This window comes from Giraffa tippelskirchi, chromosome 4 (assembly GCF_054371585.1).
Source record: "Giraffa tippelskirchi isolate mGirTip1 chromosome 4, T2T-mGirTip1v1.2.pri, whole genome shotgun sequence".
In the NCBI taxonomy this organism is placed as follows: Eukaryota; Metazoa; Chordata; class Mammalia; order Artiodactyla; family Giraffidae; genus Giraffa; species Giraffa tippelskirchi.
In genome coordinates, this window is record NC_137278.1 from 193,874,602 (window position 1) to 193,892,487 (window position 17,886).

The following is a 17,886-nucleotide window of genomic DNA, read 5'->3' on the forward strand; positions in this document are numbered from 1 at the left end:
GACTGATCTAGTTTTTCACACTGTCCATGTGATGACACCTCCGTGTGAGCTCTGTGTCTCTTCTTTGAGAGACATCAAGAAAAAGTTTGAAGGACTTCTCTGGCAGTCTTGTGGTTAAGACTCTAGGCACCTGTTTGGGGACACTGAGATCCTGCAAGGGGTAGGGTGTGACCAAAAATAAAAACCGATGAAAAGAAAAGGTTTGAGAGTGAATGCAGGTATGCGCTACCACACAACATGGTTAAAGTCTTCTGTGAAATTGATATTTTCTGTCTTGGTGATCTGAAAACTCTCTCAAATCCTTTGAGAAAGTTTCATATTGCATTTATAATACCACTCAGAAGAAATCACCTATGTCTTTTATGATCTGACATAATTGAAAGAACAGTGAACTGAGTTTTTGTGTAGCATCAGACAGAAAAGAGATAGTCAGTAAACCATTTAATAAGGTTGCAGGGCCGGGGGACGGCTTTAGTTCTACTTTCTCAAAATAATAGAATTGAGATAGATTTTCCTTAAATTTCTTTGTAGTTTAAAAATCTAGTTCACGCTGGTGATGTTTTCATAGTTAAGAACCTCATATGTTAACTGTTAACTGTTTGTATAATATAACACAATTTACATGGTATGCCTGATGTAGAAAAGAATGAGATTTCCTTAACAGGAGGCAATCAATCCTTACTTTTCAAGGAGTAAGTTTAAATGGAGAGTTTATAGTTTAAATAGTTTAAATGGAGAGATGGAATAACACTAATGGAATTGAAAATCAACACAGTGCATGTTAGAACTGGGACATGGAACAATAGACTGGTTCCAAATTGGGGAGGCTGTATATCGCCACCCTGCTTATTTAACTTATATGCAGAGTACATCATGAGAAATGCTGGACTAGATGAAGCAGAAGCTGGAATCAAGATAGCCAGGAGAAATATCAGTAACCTCAGATATGCAGATGACACCACCCTTATGGTAGAAAGTGAAGAAGAACTAAAGAGCCTCTTGATGCAAGTGAAAGAGAAGAGTCAAAAAGTTGGCTTAAAACTCAACATTTAGAAAACTAAGATCATGGTATTTGGTCCCATCACTTCACAGCAAATAGATGGGGAAACACTGACACTGTATTTTTGGGGGGCTCCAAAATCACTGCAGATGGTGACTGCAGCCATGAAACTAAAAGATGCTTGTTCCTTGGGAGAAAAGTTAAGACTAACCTAGACAGCATATTAAAAGCAGAGACATTACTTTGCCAACAAAAGTCCATCTAGTGAAAGCTATGGTTTTTCCAGTAGTCACGTGTAGATGTGAGAATTGGCCTATAAAGAGAGCTGAGCACTGAAGAATTGATGCTTCTGAACTGTGGTGTTAGAGAAGACTCTTGAGAGTCCTTTGGATTGTAAGGAGATCCAACCGGTCCATCCTAAAGGAAATCAGTCCTGAATATTCATTGGAAGGACTGATGCTGAAGCTGAAACTCCAATACTTTGACCATCTGATGCGAAGAACTGACTCATTGGAAAAGACCCTGATGCTGGGAAAGACTGAAGGTGGGAGGAGAAGGGAACGACAGAGGATGAGATGGTTGGATGGCATCACCGACTCAACGGACCTGAGTTTGAGTAAACTCCAGGAGTTGGTGATGGACAGGGAGGCCTGGTGTGCCGCAGTCCACAGGGTCACAAAGAGTTGGACATGACTGAGTGATTGCACTGAACTGAACTGACAGTGCATGTTAGAGTATATAAAATGAAGGTGGAAAAAGAAATTGATGATGACAATCCAACCTCTAAATGTTAAGTTGAGAGGATTTCTTAAAAGAAAAAAGAATTGTTTTTGAAGGAAGTACAGGATTTGTAGAGCTCGGCACCAAGTCCCAGACTGCCTAGGGAGATTCCTGTGAGTGTTGACCCAAAGGACAATGGATGATTATGCTTTTCTGGGTCTCATAAGTGAAGCGTGGAGGGGAATATCAGAACTCTGAGAGATCTAGCTCAATCTTAGGCCTTCTGTATTTCTTTCTGGTCGTGTGTGTTTCTTTGGGTATTTTAACTAAGTACTCACATGCATCCTTCTCATGCACTTCTTCCCAGGACAACCCGTAAAGGCTAGGAGGATGTGCTATGCTCATAAGAAACATGTGTCATGTCCTTTTCCTCAGCAAAGTCACCTGTATGTCTCACCTTCTAGTGTATGCGTGTTCAGTCGTGTCTGACTCTTTGGGACCCTACAGATGGTAACTTGCTGGGTTCCTCTGTCCATGGGATATTCCCAGCAAGAATACTGGAGTGGGTTGCCATTTCCTCCTCCAGGGGATCTTCCCAGCCCAAGGATCAAACCCATATCTCCTGTCTCCTGCATTACAGGCAGATTCTTTCCTGCTGAGCCATGGGGGAAGCCCAATATGGCTCATCTTAATCTACCAGAATATTGATGGCCTCCAAAATAGCTGTCACTGTGAGAAATGAAAAGGTTTCCACTTCACTGTGGTGTCATTTCAGTATTTATTTATTAATCATCATTAAAATAATTTCCTGAGATTCTATTTATGTGAACAGTCACTGTGGCAAATGCAGTCATGTATGGGGCTTTAGTTAAAAGGAAAGTAACGTTAATTTGTTACAAGCTGATTAGAGGAGGACATATTGGCTACATGCTGAGTTTTCCTTTGTGAACTATCTCATAGAGTAGCACTTTAAGTGATAGACAAACTATTTTCCATTTGGTCTCATGTACCCTGCAGTCCATGGGGTCGCGAAGAGTCCGACACGACTCAGCGACTTCACTTTCACTTTTCATTTTGATGCATTGGAGAAGGAAATGGCAACCCACTCCAGTGTTCTTGCCTGGAGAATCCCAGGGATGACGGAGCCTGGTGGGCTGCCGTCTATGGGGTCGCACAGAGTTGGACACGACTGAAACGACTTAGCAGCAGCAGCACCCTGTACAGAAAAAGGGAGCACAAAAAACTTAGGGACAGAAATGAAACCCTACTTAAACCATCACATTGGTGAGTTTTCCTAATGGTTTCCTAGATATTTTGTTCATTTATTTACTTTTTTCCAATCTTCTTTTATGTAGTCCCTTCTTTTAAAAAATATTTATTTATTTGGCTACACCAGGTCTTAGTTGCAGCGTGAGAACTCTTAGTTGCAGCATGTGGGATCTAGTTCCCTGACCAGGGATTGAACCCAGGGCCCCGGCCTTAGGAGCATGGAGTCTTAACCACTGGACCACCAGGGAAGCCCCCCATGTAGTCCCTTCCTTATATTATTTTTTCTGGTATCATTTAAAGCATAAATTAGCTAAATACCATAAAATACCATTTTTGCCTGTAAATAATTCAAAAAAATATCTCTCATAGATAAGGATTTTTTTTTTTTTTTTTAAAGCGTGTATAACTGCAAGGAGACATTTCTTTTCTGCTTAGAAGGTTGTCGAGGGTGGAGGGGGGATAGGTGAGAATTTTATCAGTGAATACTTACAGTATCTTTGTTGAGATCCCAGAGAAAGCATTGTGACTTAAGGCAAACACATATAAAATGTATTCTTTGATGAGAAATTCAACTCTGTTGAGTGTTACTACTGCTAATAATAATAGCTATCATTTATTGAGTTGTTATTGTGTTTGAAGTACAAAGCTTAGCACTTTCACTCAGTATCTTATTTGAATCCCTATAGAAACTTTATCTGCATTATCAAGCAGACATTATAATGTCCCAATTTATAGCTAATGAGATTCCCCAAGATTATAGACCAAGGGAATAGTAAAGGAAAAAAACACAAACTAGCTCCATCTGCTGCAAATTTCTCTATACTGCCACTGTATGAAATCGTATTCCTAGCTAAGTTCTAAATTACCACCGTTGTCATGGTTAGAGAGATGAGTCATATGTGATTAACTGCCAGATTCCTAAGCCCATTGCTGACAAAAAAAAAAAAATCAAAATTAAAAAGGAAAATGTGAGACTTATGAAAGACCCCAGTATAGAGATAGTCTGCTATAGTGAAATAAACATTTATGGCTATTGGAATAAAAATCTGGTCTAAATGCACATTCTTGTACAAGTTTTGTGGGACTTACCCTTTCAAATTTCAGTTTTCTTATCTGAAGCATGGGTAAAAATCCACTCCTCTAAGGCTCATGGAAAATACAATTTTCCCTTTCACAAATTACTTGGTGAAATATCCTGAAACATTATCAGATTCACCACTTTCCCTTCCTGCAACAGACATATCTCAAGAATTTGCGTCAGCCAACTTCTCAATATGAAGCAAAGCCGCTCCTTCCTCCTACCAACGATTGAGTCATTCCACTAGATATTAGTAGCTATTAAAACACTCCAGCAGGAACTCACAAAGTTTTACTTCGTAGAAGTCCGCAACAGCTTCACTCTCTCATTCTTGGAATACATTTGAAAATGACTGTTGATGACCACAAGAGCGTGAAAGATCAACTTGATCAGAAGCCAAATGGTGAGACAGCAAAAGGTACTAGGGGTGTGGGTAAACGAATACAAGGACAGAGTTAATTTAGACATGTAAACGAACTAAATATAGGAGTAGAAAACTACAATGTCTGAGTGTGGGAAAATATTAGAGTTAATAACATTTACTTAAAAGAAAAACAAGTCAGATATAATGGTGATTAAAGATGATGATAAGCTAACTTGGTATGAATGATGATGTAGTAGAGGGTGATGATAACCAACTCTTACTGATCATTTGCTATAGGCTAGTTTCTATGATATTCACCTTATATGCATTATTTCTCTAAATCTTTACACCTTGAGGTTGGGACTACTGTCATCTCCCTTTTACAGAGGACTAACTGGTGATCAGGAGGATTAACTAAATTACCCAGTTTTATGTGGCAATTAAGTGGTAGAGTTAAGACTGAGCTATAATATGGGAGGCATATTGACCAGAGGGAGATGTCGATTGAAAGATTTACCCAGATATTTGCTCCTAATGCTAGAATTGGGCAATTATTTGCAAGGCACATAATTATCTTCAACTTCCTTTCTGCCAACTTGCCAGACATATTCTAGGAGCTTAATCACTCTTGAATCAGTGAATGAACCACATTCCTTCCTGTCAAAACTTCTGTTTTGTTTGGTTCATCTGTAGAGTGCTTTTGACACTTGAGAACTCAGTGAAAATAGTAATATTTGATCATTGATTGATTTGAATCATTATACATTCACACTGAAACTTTTGTGATGTGACTGTCCAAGCCATGTAGCTACTGGCAATTGGATTAAAGATCTCTGTTTGGATCTTAACATCTGTGTGATTTTAGGCAACTCACTGAATTGTCAGTTTCCTTATTTGCATATAGAGGGTCAACATTTTCAGTGCCTTATTTGTTTATCTTGCAAGGTGAGGAGTCCAAATCCTTTACTTGAAATGTTTTCCTTCTGAACCAGTAATATCTGTGCTTTTTTGGTTATGGACTTCATAATAAGATATTCATACACTTGTGAGCTACATGGTTTGCTTTTATAGTAATGGAGATTTTTTTTCTTGTAACAAGAGTGCTATAGCTGGTGTGAGGGTAGGACATGATATTCATATGAATTGAGTGAATATAGAGATTTCATTTCTATTTTTTCTTTGGTCAATAACCCCAGTTCCAAGATGTATTTATTTTTAATGAAATAAAAACTGAATAGCATAAAAGTATGTATCAGTTCTTTGAGGCTTTCTCAGTTGGTTAACTGACTAAAGACTTTACTTGCTTGATGTCTAATATTCATTTATTATATGTTACTTATAACGGTGTGTATTGTGTCTGTGGGGTGTGGGTGTGTGTGCACACATATGCATACATACACATGGTCTATACTGAAAACATCAGGCCCTCTGCCTTGTGGAGGAAGTTGCTTCAACCAAGCTGGACTGAGAGTTTGTTGACTCATGGTGGGGAGACTAGACAAAGTATATGCTTTAGAATCAGATACTTGGAGAATTCCCAGGTGATCCAGTGGTTAGGATTCCATGTTTCCAATGCCATGGGCGTGACTTTGGTCCCTGGGCAGGGAAGTTTAGAGTGGCAAGGCCAAAAAGAAAAAAAAAAAATTGAACTTTACTAGAATCAGATCCTTGGAGTCAAATATCTTATATTGAATCTCAGCTCCTAAATTTCATCAGTTGTTTGATTATGGGTAAATTACTTAAAGTTTTTAACTGCCCATGTTTTTTGCCTATAAATGTGGATAGTGAATTATTTGCAGAGTCATTGGAAAGACTAGAGGTAAGTAGTGCAAAGTGCCAGGTACAGGCTGGATCCAAAGAATTGTTTGACCACTTAGCTCCATCATTTTTGTCTTTCTGAATCTCTCCTTTGTCACTCTAGGTCTTGGTTTTGTTTCCTCTTGGAGGTGGTACCCTGCTACTGTGACTCTAGCGGTCCTTTGTCTGGGATTACTGGTGACTGTTATACTGTTGCTACTGCAATGTAAGTGCTGAAGCAGGGAAAGAAGGGAGAAAAAAAATGAGGGCTTATAAACATTGTTTATTAGTTGGTTTCATAGTAACTATAAACCACCTTGATTTAGATACATTTGAGGCAGAGTGTTTTTAGGAGTGAATGGGAAGATGAATGAGTTTATTGTGTTCTTCCTTCAAATTGAGGCACCGGATGAAGATTACGGATATTAGGTTTTTGTTTGATTTTGTTTCCAGAACTTCATGGATAGAGTTCGTTTAAACCCCAGAATAATGAGGAAGGAAATACGTTGAAGTTACTAACCCATAAGATCACCTGAGGGACCCATAAAAGACACTTCATTTAGTTCACATTGAGTTTTAATACAAATGATTAAATACCAATTTAAAGTTAACTCAGAAACACAGTCTTCATAAAGAAAATATGTAAAATAAAACAGTCTTCAGATTTACAAATATGGCCATTTAGGAAAGAGGGGATGTCAAGAGGAAAAGAAATGAAAAGAAAGGTGAAAGTGACCAAGAAAGGAAAAAAAATGGCGATGATCATACATCTAATCCACCTATGTATTTAGGTTATGGATTTGAGCTATTTTGGCTCTCTAGAATTCTAGAATCCAAGTTATGAAGGCCTTTGAAGTGCTAATTTGTTCCTCAATTGGTGTTTAAGGTTGCAAACCACTTATTTTTTCAATCTATGAACACTTTGAACCTGTAAATCCTTTCCTAATGGTGTGGCAGAAGAGCCCTTGACTCAGTGGTGATCACTGGAGAAGTCTTCCTCTGAGGCTCTGACCACTTTTTAACAGGGTCAAGCATGGGTTTCAAGCCAAAAGGTCTACTTTGTACTGAATGATCAAACTTATAGAACCGAGACATTGGACCCTTAACATTTGTTGCCTGCTTGATTTCACAACCTTCCTTTCATCTCCACCCTTTCTAAAAACAAACAAAAAAAAACAAGCTAAAATTGAAAAAAAAAAAAATTGTTTTCAGATTCTTGCGAAAGCAGCTTAAAATAATCCCATGGGAGAGTTTCTCAAAAACAGGGTGTCACAGTTTTTATGTAAAATCAGGAAGTGTGGAAGTGTGGAGAGAGGGCAATTAAGACACAGTAGAGTAAATCATTAATGACAAGTCCTACTAATAGTCACTTAGTATGACCGGTGTCTGCCTATTTTAGATTATCTACATTTTACTTATGCCACTGATGAATGACTTAACTTGTGATTTCTTTTAACTTGTGTGTAACTCTCAGTAACTAGTAAAATCCTGTTTGTTTGTTTGTTTTAATCACAAGTATCTGAGACAGTTTCCAACATTAATATACATATATTGCAGAAATATCAAATAATTTCCAAATCCATAATTTGAGTAAAGTTGGGCTGCTTTGTTGTCAAAACAGATGGTTTGATTCTGTTCTTTGATTTCCTCAAAATCCAGTGGAGGAATTTTCTTTATTGGGGATTGGAAATGGAATCTCAATTTAGTTCTAATTTAGTATCCCAGGTGTCAGATCGCCTAAAGCAACAGCAAGCAAACCTTACTCACCAGGAAGATATCCTGGAGGGACAGATTTTAGCCCAGCGCCAATCAGAAAACTCTTCCCAGGACTCACAGAAGGAACTCAAAGAAATGATAGAAACCCTTGCCCACAAGCTGGATGAGAAATCCAAGAAACTAATGGAACTTCATCGCCAGAACCTGAATCTCCAAGAAGTTCTGCAAGAGGCAGCAAACTATTCAGGTATGAGGGAGAGAGGGAGTAAAGAGAGACAATAGAAGCTTCTCTATAAATCTGAACCTTTCTTTTGAAAGGTCCCAAGGACAGTATTGGTGTATGGATGTATGTATCATTTTCCATTCATTGGGTTCTACATTAGAGGTCCTCTATTTTTGTCATCCTCACTCTGGAGAGTGAAGTTGCTCAGTTGTGTCCGACTTTTTGTGATCCCATGGACTGTAGCCCACCAGGCTCCTCCGTCCATGGAATTTTCCAGGCAAGAGTACTGGAGTGGGTTGCCATTTCCTTCTCCAGGGGATCTTCCAGACCCAGGAATCGAACCCAGGTCTCCTGCGTTGCAGGCAGATGCTTTACCCTCTGAGCCACCAGGGAAGCCCCTATCCCACGTCATCCTCACTCTATCCCATGTCAAATTCTTGAGATTATCTGATTCAATCAATCACACTTTCTGGTGGGTTTAAGCTTTCCTTCCTCTTTTCTTTTTAAGATTTTAGTTTTGAGATTTTCTGGCAGAACCCTCCCACCTCTTTGTACAGATTCTCATCTCTTTCCATTTCAATGTATCATAATCACTGATTTCTTTTCCTAAGTGGTCTTCTTTGTCCTGGGGACTCCCACCTCTTCATTGGCTTTATTCTATGGGACTGTATCTTAAAGTATACAACTACATCAACATAAGTTGAATCAATCGAGGTGAGCTGGCTTGTAAGTGTTAAGTAGGTACTTCAAATCAGACAAAAATGTGAGGGACCCAGGAAGTCAGTGCATATGAGAACTGAGTTGATCTCAGTCGACCAAGTGAACTCAGAATCTAGGAGGCAAGAAGAAATAGTAGCATCTGTAACGAGGAGAGGATGATGTGAACTCTGATAATATTACAGAAGTGATCCATATGTACTATTTAGTTTTTCTACAGTGTGTAATTAAATCAGAAATGTGCTTTTAGTCATGGGGAGCATTACAAAGTGTGAAATGGAGTCACTTTCAGCAGCACATTGCTTTCTTAGTGGGGTGCTTGAGAATCTTATTATTGACATTAGCACCTCACTGCCACTAATAAACAGATTTCTCCAGCTTCTTGCTTGTATAGCTCACTGTCTCAACCATGTAGTTTTGTTGACTAAAGATTACATAGTAACAGTTTACAGATACCCATGCATTTATTTTATAGATCAAAAAGTTGAAACCCAGGTAAGTTTAATGATAAGTAGGTTTGTATAAACTTTTGCAGTTTACAAATTCCTTCAGTATGTATGGCCTCGGTCATGCCTGACTCTTTGTGACCCCATGAACTGTAATCCACCAGAGTCCTCTGTCCATGGATTTCTCCAAGCAAGAACACTGGAGTGGGTAGCCATTTCCCACTCCAGGAGATCTTCCCAACCCAGGAATTGAACCCATGTCTCCTGCATTGGCAGGCGGATTCTTTACCACTGCATTACCTGGGAAGCCCTCAGTGTGTACAAGGTTATTTAAATTTCCAAAATAAGCAGAAATTTTTAGACAAACTGATTTTTTTTTAGCAAGTGTCAATTGTATATTGAATCTCTTTAAGGAAAGAACAGCTGAGGAAATAAAACCATCTCAAAGAAGGCTTAAAGGAAAGAACCTAATATATCAAGGACAGGGATGTTTATATAAGCAGGCATAGCTACATACCAAAAATGGTTTATTTCACAGGTGGGGCCATAAACTAGTCTTGTTTTTATCAGTCGTATGGTATTAAAACTATGTCAGGACTGTTCAGAACCATCTTCCAGAGGTGCCAAGTTTAGACAACTAATCAAAAATACTAGATGATATGTCTTCTGCTGGCAGACATGCCTTTCATCAAGCAGCTTTGAGAAGATTCTCAAAAACAATAATAAAATACTATGCAGAAAAATATGCCAGTTTTCTCAAGTTTGAGATAAGTTTTATCTTTCTTACTGACAAGTCTGTGATTCTCTGCAAAAGTGTGAAGAGAGTGAGATGCTGAGAAATTCGCATATGTGGTTTGTTTGAGGTCAGCCAGCTAGAAAGATGCAGTGCCTTCCAAGTAACAGATATTTTAGCACCGGAATTAGCAGTGGTTCTCAATCTTTACTGTACAAAATTGTCACCCAAGTAGCTTGTTAAAAGTGGCAAGTTCCAGATTTACCTCAAAACACTGTATCAACATGTTTGATGGGCACCAAGAAGTATTTCCTCAATTCATTCAAACTTAGGAGGTTGAGAGGTAATGTGATATAGTGGGGGCTTCCCAAGTGGCTCAGTGTGTAAATAATCCACCTGCAATGCAGGAGTAGCTGGAGCTGCAGATTGATCCCTAGGTTGGGAAGATCCCCTGGAGGAGGATATGGCAACCCACTCCAGTATTCCTGCCTAGAGAATCCCATGGACAGAGGAGCCTGGCAGGTCACAAAGAGTCGGACAGTACAGAAGTGACTGAGCACACACAGGGGGTATACTGATTAAATACACAGATGCTGGATTGAGACTGCCTAAGTTCAAATTCTCATTTTCTCTGTCTTTCAAGTGAAGAAAATGAATTGAACTTATACGTACTGTTGTTATGAGGATTAAAGGAGCTGATACATAAAAATTACTGCCAACCAATTACTGCCAACATTTTTGGCACCTAGCAGTTTTTGTATTTGCTAAATAAAAAATAAAGAAATACAGGCGGTTTGAATACATTATGAGATTCATCTTTTTCACTTTTTCATGATTTGGAAAACCTACCTAGACTTTTCTTTTAGTTCAAGAAAACCAATATACTCTTTCCTTCAACACAGTAAGACAGGACTATGCAAATTGAGAAGAATCTTGCATTCTTTGCTTTCAGCCTGGTGTTATGTATGTTCTCTTTCATTCACTTTCTCCTTGCGTAGTTCAGTGCCCTTCTTTTTTGTCCTCTCTGATAAAGCCTGTTCTTACAATATTATCTGATGATTTTATGCCACAAAGTGAAATTGAAATGTTGCCTTTCTCAAGGATTTGAGTTTTATATTTTTGGTCATGGCATAGAACAAAGGGCTTTGTTCCCTAGTAGAGAGATTTCAAGTATTAGTAACACACAGAAGAGATGATGATGATGGTAATGAAGAAAGGAATAAAGGGGAAGGGTGAGAGGGAGAAAAGGGTGAGGGGAAGTGGGAGGAAGAGGGAAAGGATGAGAAGGAATTGGAGAGTGTTTAAAATATCTGTAAACACATAGAAAAGTTTCCCTGGTGGCTCAGACAGTAAAGAGTCTGCTTGAAATGCAGGAGACCTGGGTTCGATCCCTGGGTTAGGAAGATCCCCTGGAGAAGGAAATGGCAGCCCACTCCAGTATTCTTGCTTAGGAAATCCCATGGACCGAGGAGCCTCGCAAGCTACAGCCATGGGGTCACAGTCAGACATGACTAAGCGACTGACACACACAGACAAACAGACACTGTCATGTTTTTGCCTGTTGCCTAAGCCCCGAGGTTTTTGGACTCCCTGGAAATTTTGCTGCTGAAAACTCTCTACCTACTGAAATCTTGTTGAAATAGAGATGCCCCCTTTGCCTCCATATACTGTTCTCCCTAGAGCAGCTCTGTCCAAAAGAAAATACAGTGTATACCACACATGCAACATTAAAGCTTCTATTATTCTATAAAATGCTACAGAAAAAACTTGAACAAACTTTTGGCCACCCCAATAGGAGCCACATGAAAAATGAAAAAGAAACAGATGAAATTAATTTTAGTGATGTATTTTGTTTCACCCAATATACTTGAAATATTATTGTAACACTAATCAGTATAAATGTTATTCATGGGGTATTTTGCATTCTTTTTTCATACTAAGTTTTCAAAATTAAGTGTATTTTATACATATTGCAAATCTCAATGCAGATGAGCCACAATTCAAGTACTCAAAAGCCGCATAGGGCTACCTGTCCAGGATTAAGAAGTACAGGATCTAAGCCTAAATTCATTATTCAAAGAGCTGAAGTTTTAAAATATATAAACATATCTTTTTAGTAACAGAATAGCTATTAAATATTCATCCCCTAACTCTCACTTCCATAGTTCCAAACATAATTAAAAAAAAATAGATCAGATTCTAATATTACATCCCAGCTCAAGCCTTGCTTTTTAATAGCCTCGCTTTTTAATTAAGTTTTCTAAAATCAGAACGCATTTCTTTTTCTCCAAAAAAATGGAGAAATAAAGACTCTAGGCGATTTAGCGATTTGCAGAGTCTGGGTATAGTTCTGATTAAGAAGAGATGGTATGCATGTGGGAGTTCTGAGAGGTAAACTAAGTTAGGAATTGTAGAAATATTAATACTTTTTCTCAGGCATAACTCACTGATTAGGTATACCATATTTCCTAGGCCCTTGTCCCCAAGATTGGCTCTGGCATGAAGAAAACTGTTACCAATTTTCCACTGGCCCTTTTAATTGGGAAAAAAGCCAGGAGAACTGCTTGTCTTTGGATGCCCACTTGCTGAAGATTAATAGCACAGATGAACTGGTGAGTGTTCAACGGATGTGTGGGATGTGTGTTGGGCTGGAATATTGGCTAATAGGTAAATAGATCTGGTTTAGGCCCTCAGTAGAGGAGTGCTTGCTTGAGAATCAGAATATGTACCTGATTTCTAGCCTCGCGTGGCCACTGGATATGTTCATGACCTTGGATGGACAGGTTACCAAATATTTCTAGGTTCCACTAGACGTTTCTGTAAAGTCATGGAGAGGATGTCAAAGCTCTCTTTGGATTCCTTAGATTTGTGAATCTAATCTAAAAAGTCCACTTCCATTCATTCATCAACACAGAATTGTTATTCCCCACAGGAATTCATCCAGCAAGCGATTGCCCATTCCAGTTTCCCCTTCTGGATGGGGTTGTCAATGAGGAAACCCAACTACTTGTGGCTTTGGGAAGATGGTACTCCTTTGATGCCCCACTTGTAAGTTTGTTGTCCTTTTTTAGTTTTGTTTATTTATTTAGTTTTATTTTTGACTGCACCAGATCTTTGTTGCTTTGTGTAGGCTTTCCCTAGTTGCGGCGAGCACGGGCTGCTCCCCCATGTGATGTGTGGGCTTCTCATTGCAGTGGCTTCTCTTGTTGCCAGGCATGGGTTCTAGGGGGACGGGCTTCAGTAGTTGTGGCTGTTGGGCTTAGTTACTCCAAGGCACATGGGATCTTTCCAGACCAGGGATCGAACCCATGTCCCCTGCATTGGCAGGCAGATTCTTATCCACTGAACAACCAGGGAAGTCCATAAGTTTCTTATTCTTCACTGAACCTACTAGTGAAGTTACTGCTGCATTCCATGCAGTGTCCTCTTCTTGCTGGAAAGAAGCTTGGGGAATTTCTGAATCTCTCTCTCCAACTCTCACACAGGGATTTGCCCATTTACCCATTTGGATCTTCTCTTACCTTTTCCTGCTCACATTTATTACTGACTTGAAGCTTTAAGACAAGGTGGCAGTAAATCTAATTTTTCTTTTTTTTTCTCCCTGCCTGCAGGTTTAGAATTCAGGGAGCTGTTTCCCATATGTATCCTTCAGGTACCTGTGCATATATTCAAAGGGGAACTGTTTTTGCTGAAAACTGCATTTTAACTGCATTCAGTATATGTCAAAAGAAGGCGAATCTATTGAGAGCACAGTGAATTTGAAGGATCTGGAGGAAAAAGAGGAGAAGACCTTTGAATTCTCTTCTGGAATTTAAGCTATACTTCATCACTTAGGTGTAAATCCTAAGAGCCCCAGGAACTGCCTGCTACTAATTGAGTGCAGAACTCCTTAGCAGAGACTGGGCCCAGCTGCCTGACACCTTGATAGCAAAAGTTTTAATTCCCTCTGTACATTTTTCACCCAACTTGTTTCAAGTCCTCCCCTGCCAGACTTCAGAGAAGTCTATTTTTCTGTTTCCATTGTTTCTAAGAACTTGTTGCCTAACTCAAGGTCACAGCATTTTTCTCATTTTTGTCCTATGCTTTCTTCTAGACATTGTAGAGTTTCAGATTTTACATGGAAATCTAGAACTTGTTTTAGGTTAATTTTTAAGTGACATATGGATGGATATATGGAAGTTTGTTTTTTTTTGCTTGTGGGTATTCAATTGTTTTGCAACATTTGCTGAAAAGACTATTCTTCCTTCACTACATTGCCTTTGCACTTTTGTCAACAATTATCCATACATGTCTGGGTCTATTTCTTGACTTTCTATTCCTTTCCATTTGATGTATTTATTATTCTTGGCTTACAACATCACCATGATATTTTGAATTCCATGGTTCTTTAATATATCTTGAAATCACACGGTGGTAGTTATTCATTGTTGTTCTTTTTTAGAGTTGTTTGATTAATCTATGTTTTTGTATTTCTGTCTTAAACTGGCTTGTCAATTTCTAAAAAACCTTGAAAATTTGAATTGTACTGAATCCATACATAAATTGGGGGAAAATTGAATTCTTAATAATACTGATTTGTTCAATTCATGAAAAAGGTGTATTGCTATATTTAGGTATTCCTTATTTTCTTTAAGTAATGCTTTGTAATGTTCTTCATATAGATGCTGTTAGATTATCATCGTGTATTTCACATTTTTTATGCTACTGTAGATGGTATTGTTATCATTTGTAGTTCTTATTTTCAAAGTCTTCTACTAGTATGTAGAATTATAATAAAGTTTTGTATGAATATATCCTGAAACCTTGATAAACTCACTTATTTCTTCTACTAAGCTTTTTGTGTGTGTGTATTTAATTGGATTTTCTGTATATATAATCATGTTATTTGCAAATAAAAATACTTTTATTTTTTTCCTTTCTGGATGATTTCTTTTTCTTTTCCTTGCCTGATTTCACAGACTAGAATCTCTAGTAAAATACTGAATAAGAATGGTGAGAGTACATACCTTTATTTTGTTCTTGATTTTGGGAATAAGTCATTCAGTGTTATACCATTAAATATAGTGCTGTGTATTTTTCACAAGTGAAATTAACCAGTTTGAGGAATTTTCCTTTTATTCCTATAATACTGAGAGGTTTTATTAGGAATGGGTATTGATTTGACTTGAGAAGAAAATGGCAACCTACTCTAGTCTTCTTGCTTGGAGAATTCCATGGACAGAGAAGCCTGGTGGGCTACAGTCAAAGGGGCCACAAAGAGTCGGACACAACTGAGAGACTAACACACTGATTTGTCTAATATTTTTCCTGCATCTATTGATACAATTAGATAGTTTTCTTTTTTTTCTAACAAGGTAAATTACACTGTATAATTATAGAAGGCTAAGCCATCTTTGGATTCTTGGGATTAAAATTATTCTTGGGGTTAAAATTATCATTTTAATATATCACCAAATTTTAGATCCACTAAAGTTTGGCTCAGGATTTTTGCAACTATGTTTATGAAGGGTACTGATATGTAATTTTTTTTCATGTAATGGCTTTGTCAGGTTTAGGTTTCAGAGAAGTACTCTGTTATGTCAATTTGGGGGAAGATTTTGTGTAAAATTGGTACTATTTGTTTATTCAGTGTTTGAAGCAACTCGCCATTGAAGTCATCTGGTGAAAATTTTTCTTTGTTTTATAAGATTTTTAACTAGTTACAGTTAAACAGTCAGTTTCTTTAATAGATGCAGTGCTATTCAAATGATTTATTCTTGAATGAGCTTTGGTGGCTCTGTCTTTCAAGGAATTTGTCCATTTCATCTAAGTTGTTTTTTTTTTTTTCTTTTTTTGGCCTAACATTTTTCTCCATGATTTATTACTATTTTAACATTTCTAGAGTCTGTAGTGATGCTACCTCTCTCATTCCTGACACTGTTTACTTGTGCCTCCCCCCACACCTTTTTTTAAAGAAAAAAATCAGTTTGGCTCTATAATGTTTGCTTTGAAATCTATCGGAATGAAATGAATACAGGCAATCCTGGTTTTCCATGATTAATGTAAATCTTGTGTATCTTTTTCAATTCTTTCACTTTCTGATTTATTTTTGGTTGCACTGGATTTTCATTGCTGCCTGTGGGCTTTCACTAGTTTCAGCAAGCAGAGGCTACTCTTCTTTGCGGTGCCTGAGTTTCTCATTGCAGTGACTTCTCTTATTGCACAACATAAACTTTAGTAGTTGCAGCCTATGGGCTCAGTAGTTGTGGCACATGGGCTTAGTTGCTCCACGGCATGTGGGATCTTCCTGGACCAGGGATCCAACCTGTGTCCCCTGCATTGGCAGGCAGATTCTGATCCATTGTACCACCAGCAAAGTCCCTCTTCTTTTTGTCTTTGTACTTAGAGTGTGCTCCTTTCAGATGACAGATAGTTGAGTCACGCTATTTTATATATTTGACAATTTCTGCCTGTCATTTGTGTGTTTAAATGATTATATTTATTGTGACATTGATGCAATTAGATTTAAGTCTATCATCTTGATATTTTCTTTCACTTTTTTCAACTCATTTTTGTTGCCTTTCTCACTTTCCTTGCCTACTTTGGTATTAATTAAATATTGCTTACTATCCTGTTTTATTTTCCTGGTGGCTTATTAGCTATTAATATTACTCTCTTTTTTTGTTATTTTAGTAGTTGTTTGAGGATTTATATACAGATTGTGACTTATTGCAGTCTACCTTGAAGTGATGGGGCGTCCAGGAAGCTCAGTGGCAAAAAAATCCTCCTGCCAGTGCCAGGAAATGCAGGAGATAAGAGAGTTGGATCCCTGGATTGGGAAAATCCCCAGGAGGAGGAAATGGCAACCCACTCCAGTAATCTTGCCTGGGAAATCCCATGGGGAGAGGAGCCTCATCAGCTACAGGTCTCAAAGAATCAGACAATACAAGCAATTGAGCAAGCACGCACGCACTTGAAGTGATATTATACATCTTCATGTGTAGGAGTCGTCTAGGAATGGAACCTTAAAATAGTATTCTTCCAAGTCTTTTCTCCCGGCCTTCACATTAATATTGCCATACATTTTATTTTTATATCTGTTATGAACACCAAAATGTATAGTTATCATTTTTGCTTTAATAGTAAATCATCTTTTAACAACATCTAAACAATAAGCAAAAAAATCTTAAATATTTACCCATGGAGTAAACATTTTGGGTGTTCTTCATCCTTTTTTTTTTAGATCCATATTACATCATGTGATATTTTTATTTTTCTTAAAGGACTTTTATCATTTCTTGTAGTGAAGGTCTGCTTGTGAGGAAATCTTTCTTCTTTTCCATCAAGTTTGAAAAATTTTAAGTTGCTTGGCATTACCTCTTCCAATATTTTTTTTGCCCTGCCTCCTCAAACACCCCTGTCTCCACTCCACCTCTCTCTCCCTTCCCCTCTCCCTGGCCCTGTGCACACACACACAGTTCAGGGACTCCAAATATATGGATATTGGGCTGCCACAGTACCATCTGATGCAAAGATCCGACTCATTGGAAAAGACCCTGACATTGGGAAAGACTGAGGGTAGGAGGAGAAGGGGGCGACAGAGGATGAGATGGTAGGATGGCATCATCAACTCAACGGACATGAGTTTGAGCAAACTCCGGGAGATAGTGAAGGACAGGGAAGCCTGCTGTACTGCAGTTCACAGGGTGGCAAAGAGACATGGCTGAGAGACTGAACAACAACAGTGTACTAATTCCTCTTTCTTGCCTGCTTTCTTCCCTCCCTCCCTGTCCTCAAACCTTCCTTTCCTTTTAAAAATTTTCCCTCAGTGTTTCAGTTTTGAT

General features: G+C 38.2%; 1 protein-coding gene across 3 annotated transcripts; it reads left to right on the top strand.

The window, feature by feature from the left end:
* The first annotated feature begins 2,778 nt into the window (after window positions 1-2,778).
* On the top strand, window positions 2,779-14,977 carry LOC145545295 (oxidized low-density lipoprotein receptor 1). 3 transcript variants are annotated; one of them, XM_081589400.1, is made up of 6 exons: window positions 2,779-3,004; window positions 6,353-6,454; window positions 7,946-8,191; window positions 12,536-12,675; window positions 12,996-13,111; window positions 13,675-14,977. In XM_081589400.1, the coding sequence occupies exons 1-6, from the start codon at window positions 2,977-2,979 to the stop codon at window positions 13,817-13,819; spliced, it is 777 nt and encodes a 258-aa protein (XP_081445526.1). In that variant the 5' UTR covers window positions 2,779-2,976; the 3' UTR covers window positions 13,820-14,977. The 3 variants fall into 3 exon arrangements, with proteins under 3 accessions (XP_081445526.1, XP_081445524.1, XP_081445525.1); XM_081589398.1 differs by lacking the exon at window positions 2,779-3,004 and adding an exon at window positions 4,305-4,485; XM_081589399.1 differs by lacking the exon at window positions 2,779-3,004 and adding an exon at window positions 4,305-4,470.
* Window positions 14,978-17,886: the final 2,909 nt, after the last annotated feature.

What these genes read in the sequence shown, in the direction of transcription:
- LOC145545295 (XM_081589398.1), top strand. Translation starts at nt 4,416, where the DNA reads ATGACTGTTGATGACCACAAGAGCGTGAAAGATCAACTTGATCAGAAG. An exon ending in AGAGGCAGCAAACTATTCAG is followed by an intron (nt 8,192 to 12,535) that starts GTATGAGGGAGA and finishes CATATTTCCTAG; the next exon opens with GCCCTTGTCCCCAAGATTGG. An exon ending in TTAATAGCACAGATGAACTG is followed by an intron (nt 12,676 to 12,995) that starts GTGAGTGTTCAA and finishes TATTCCCCACAG; the next exon opens with GAATTCATCCAGCAAGCGAT.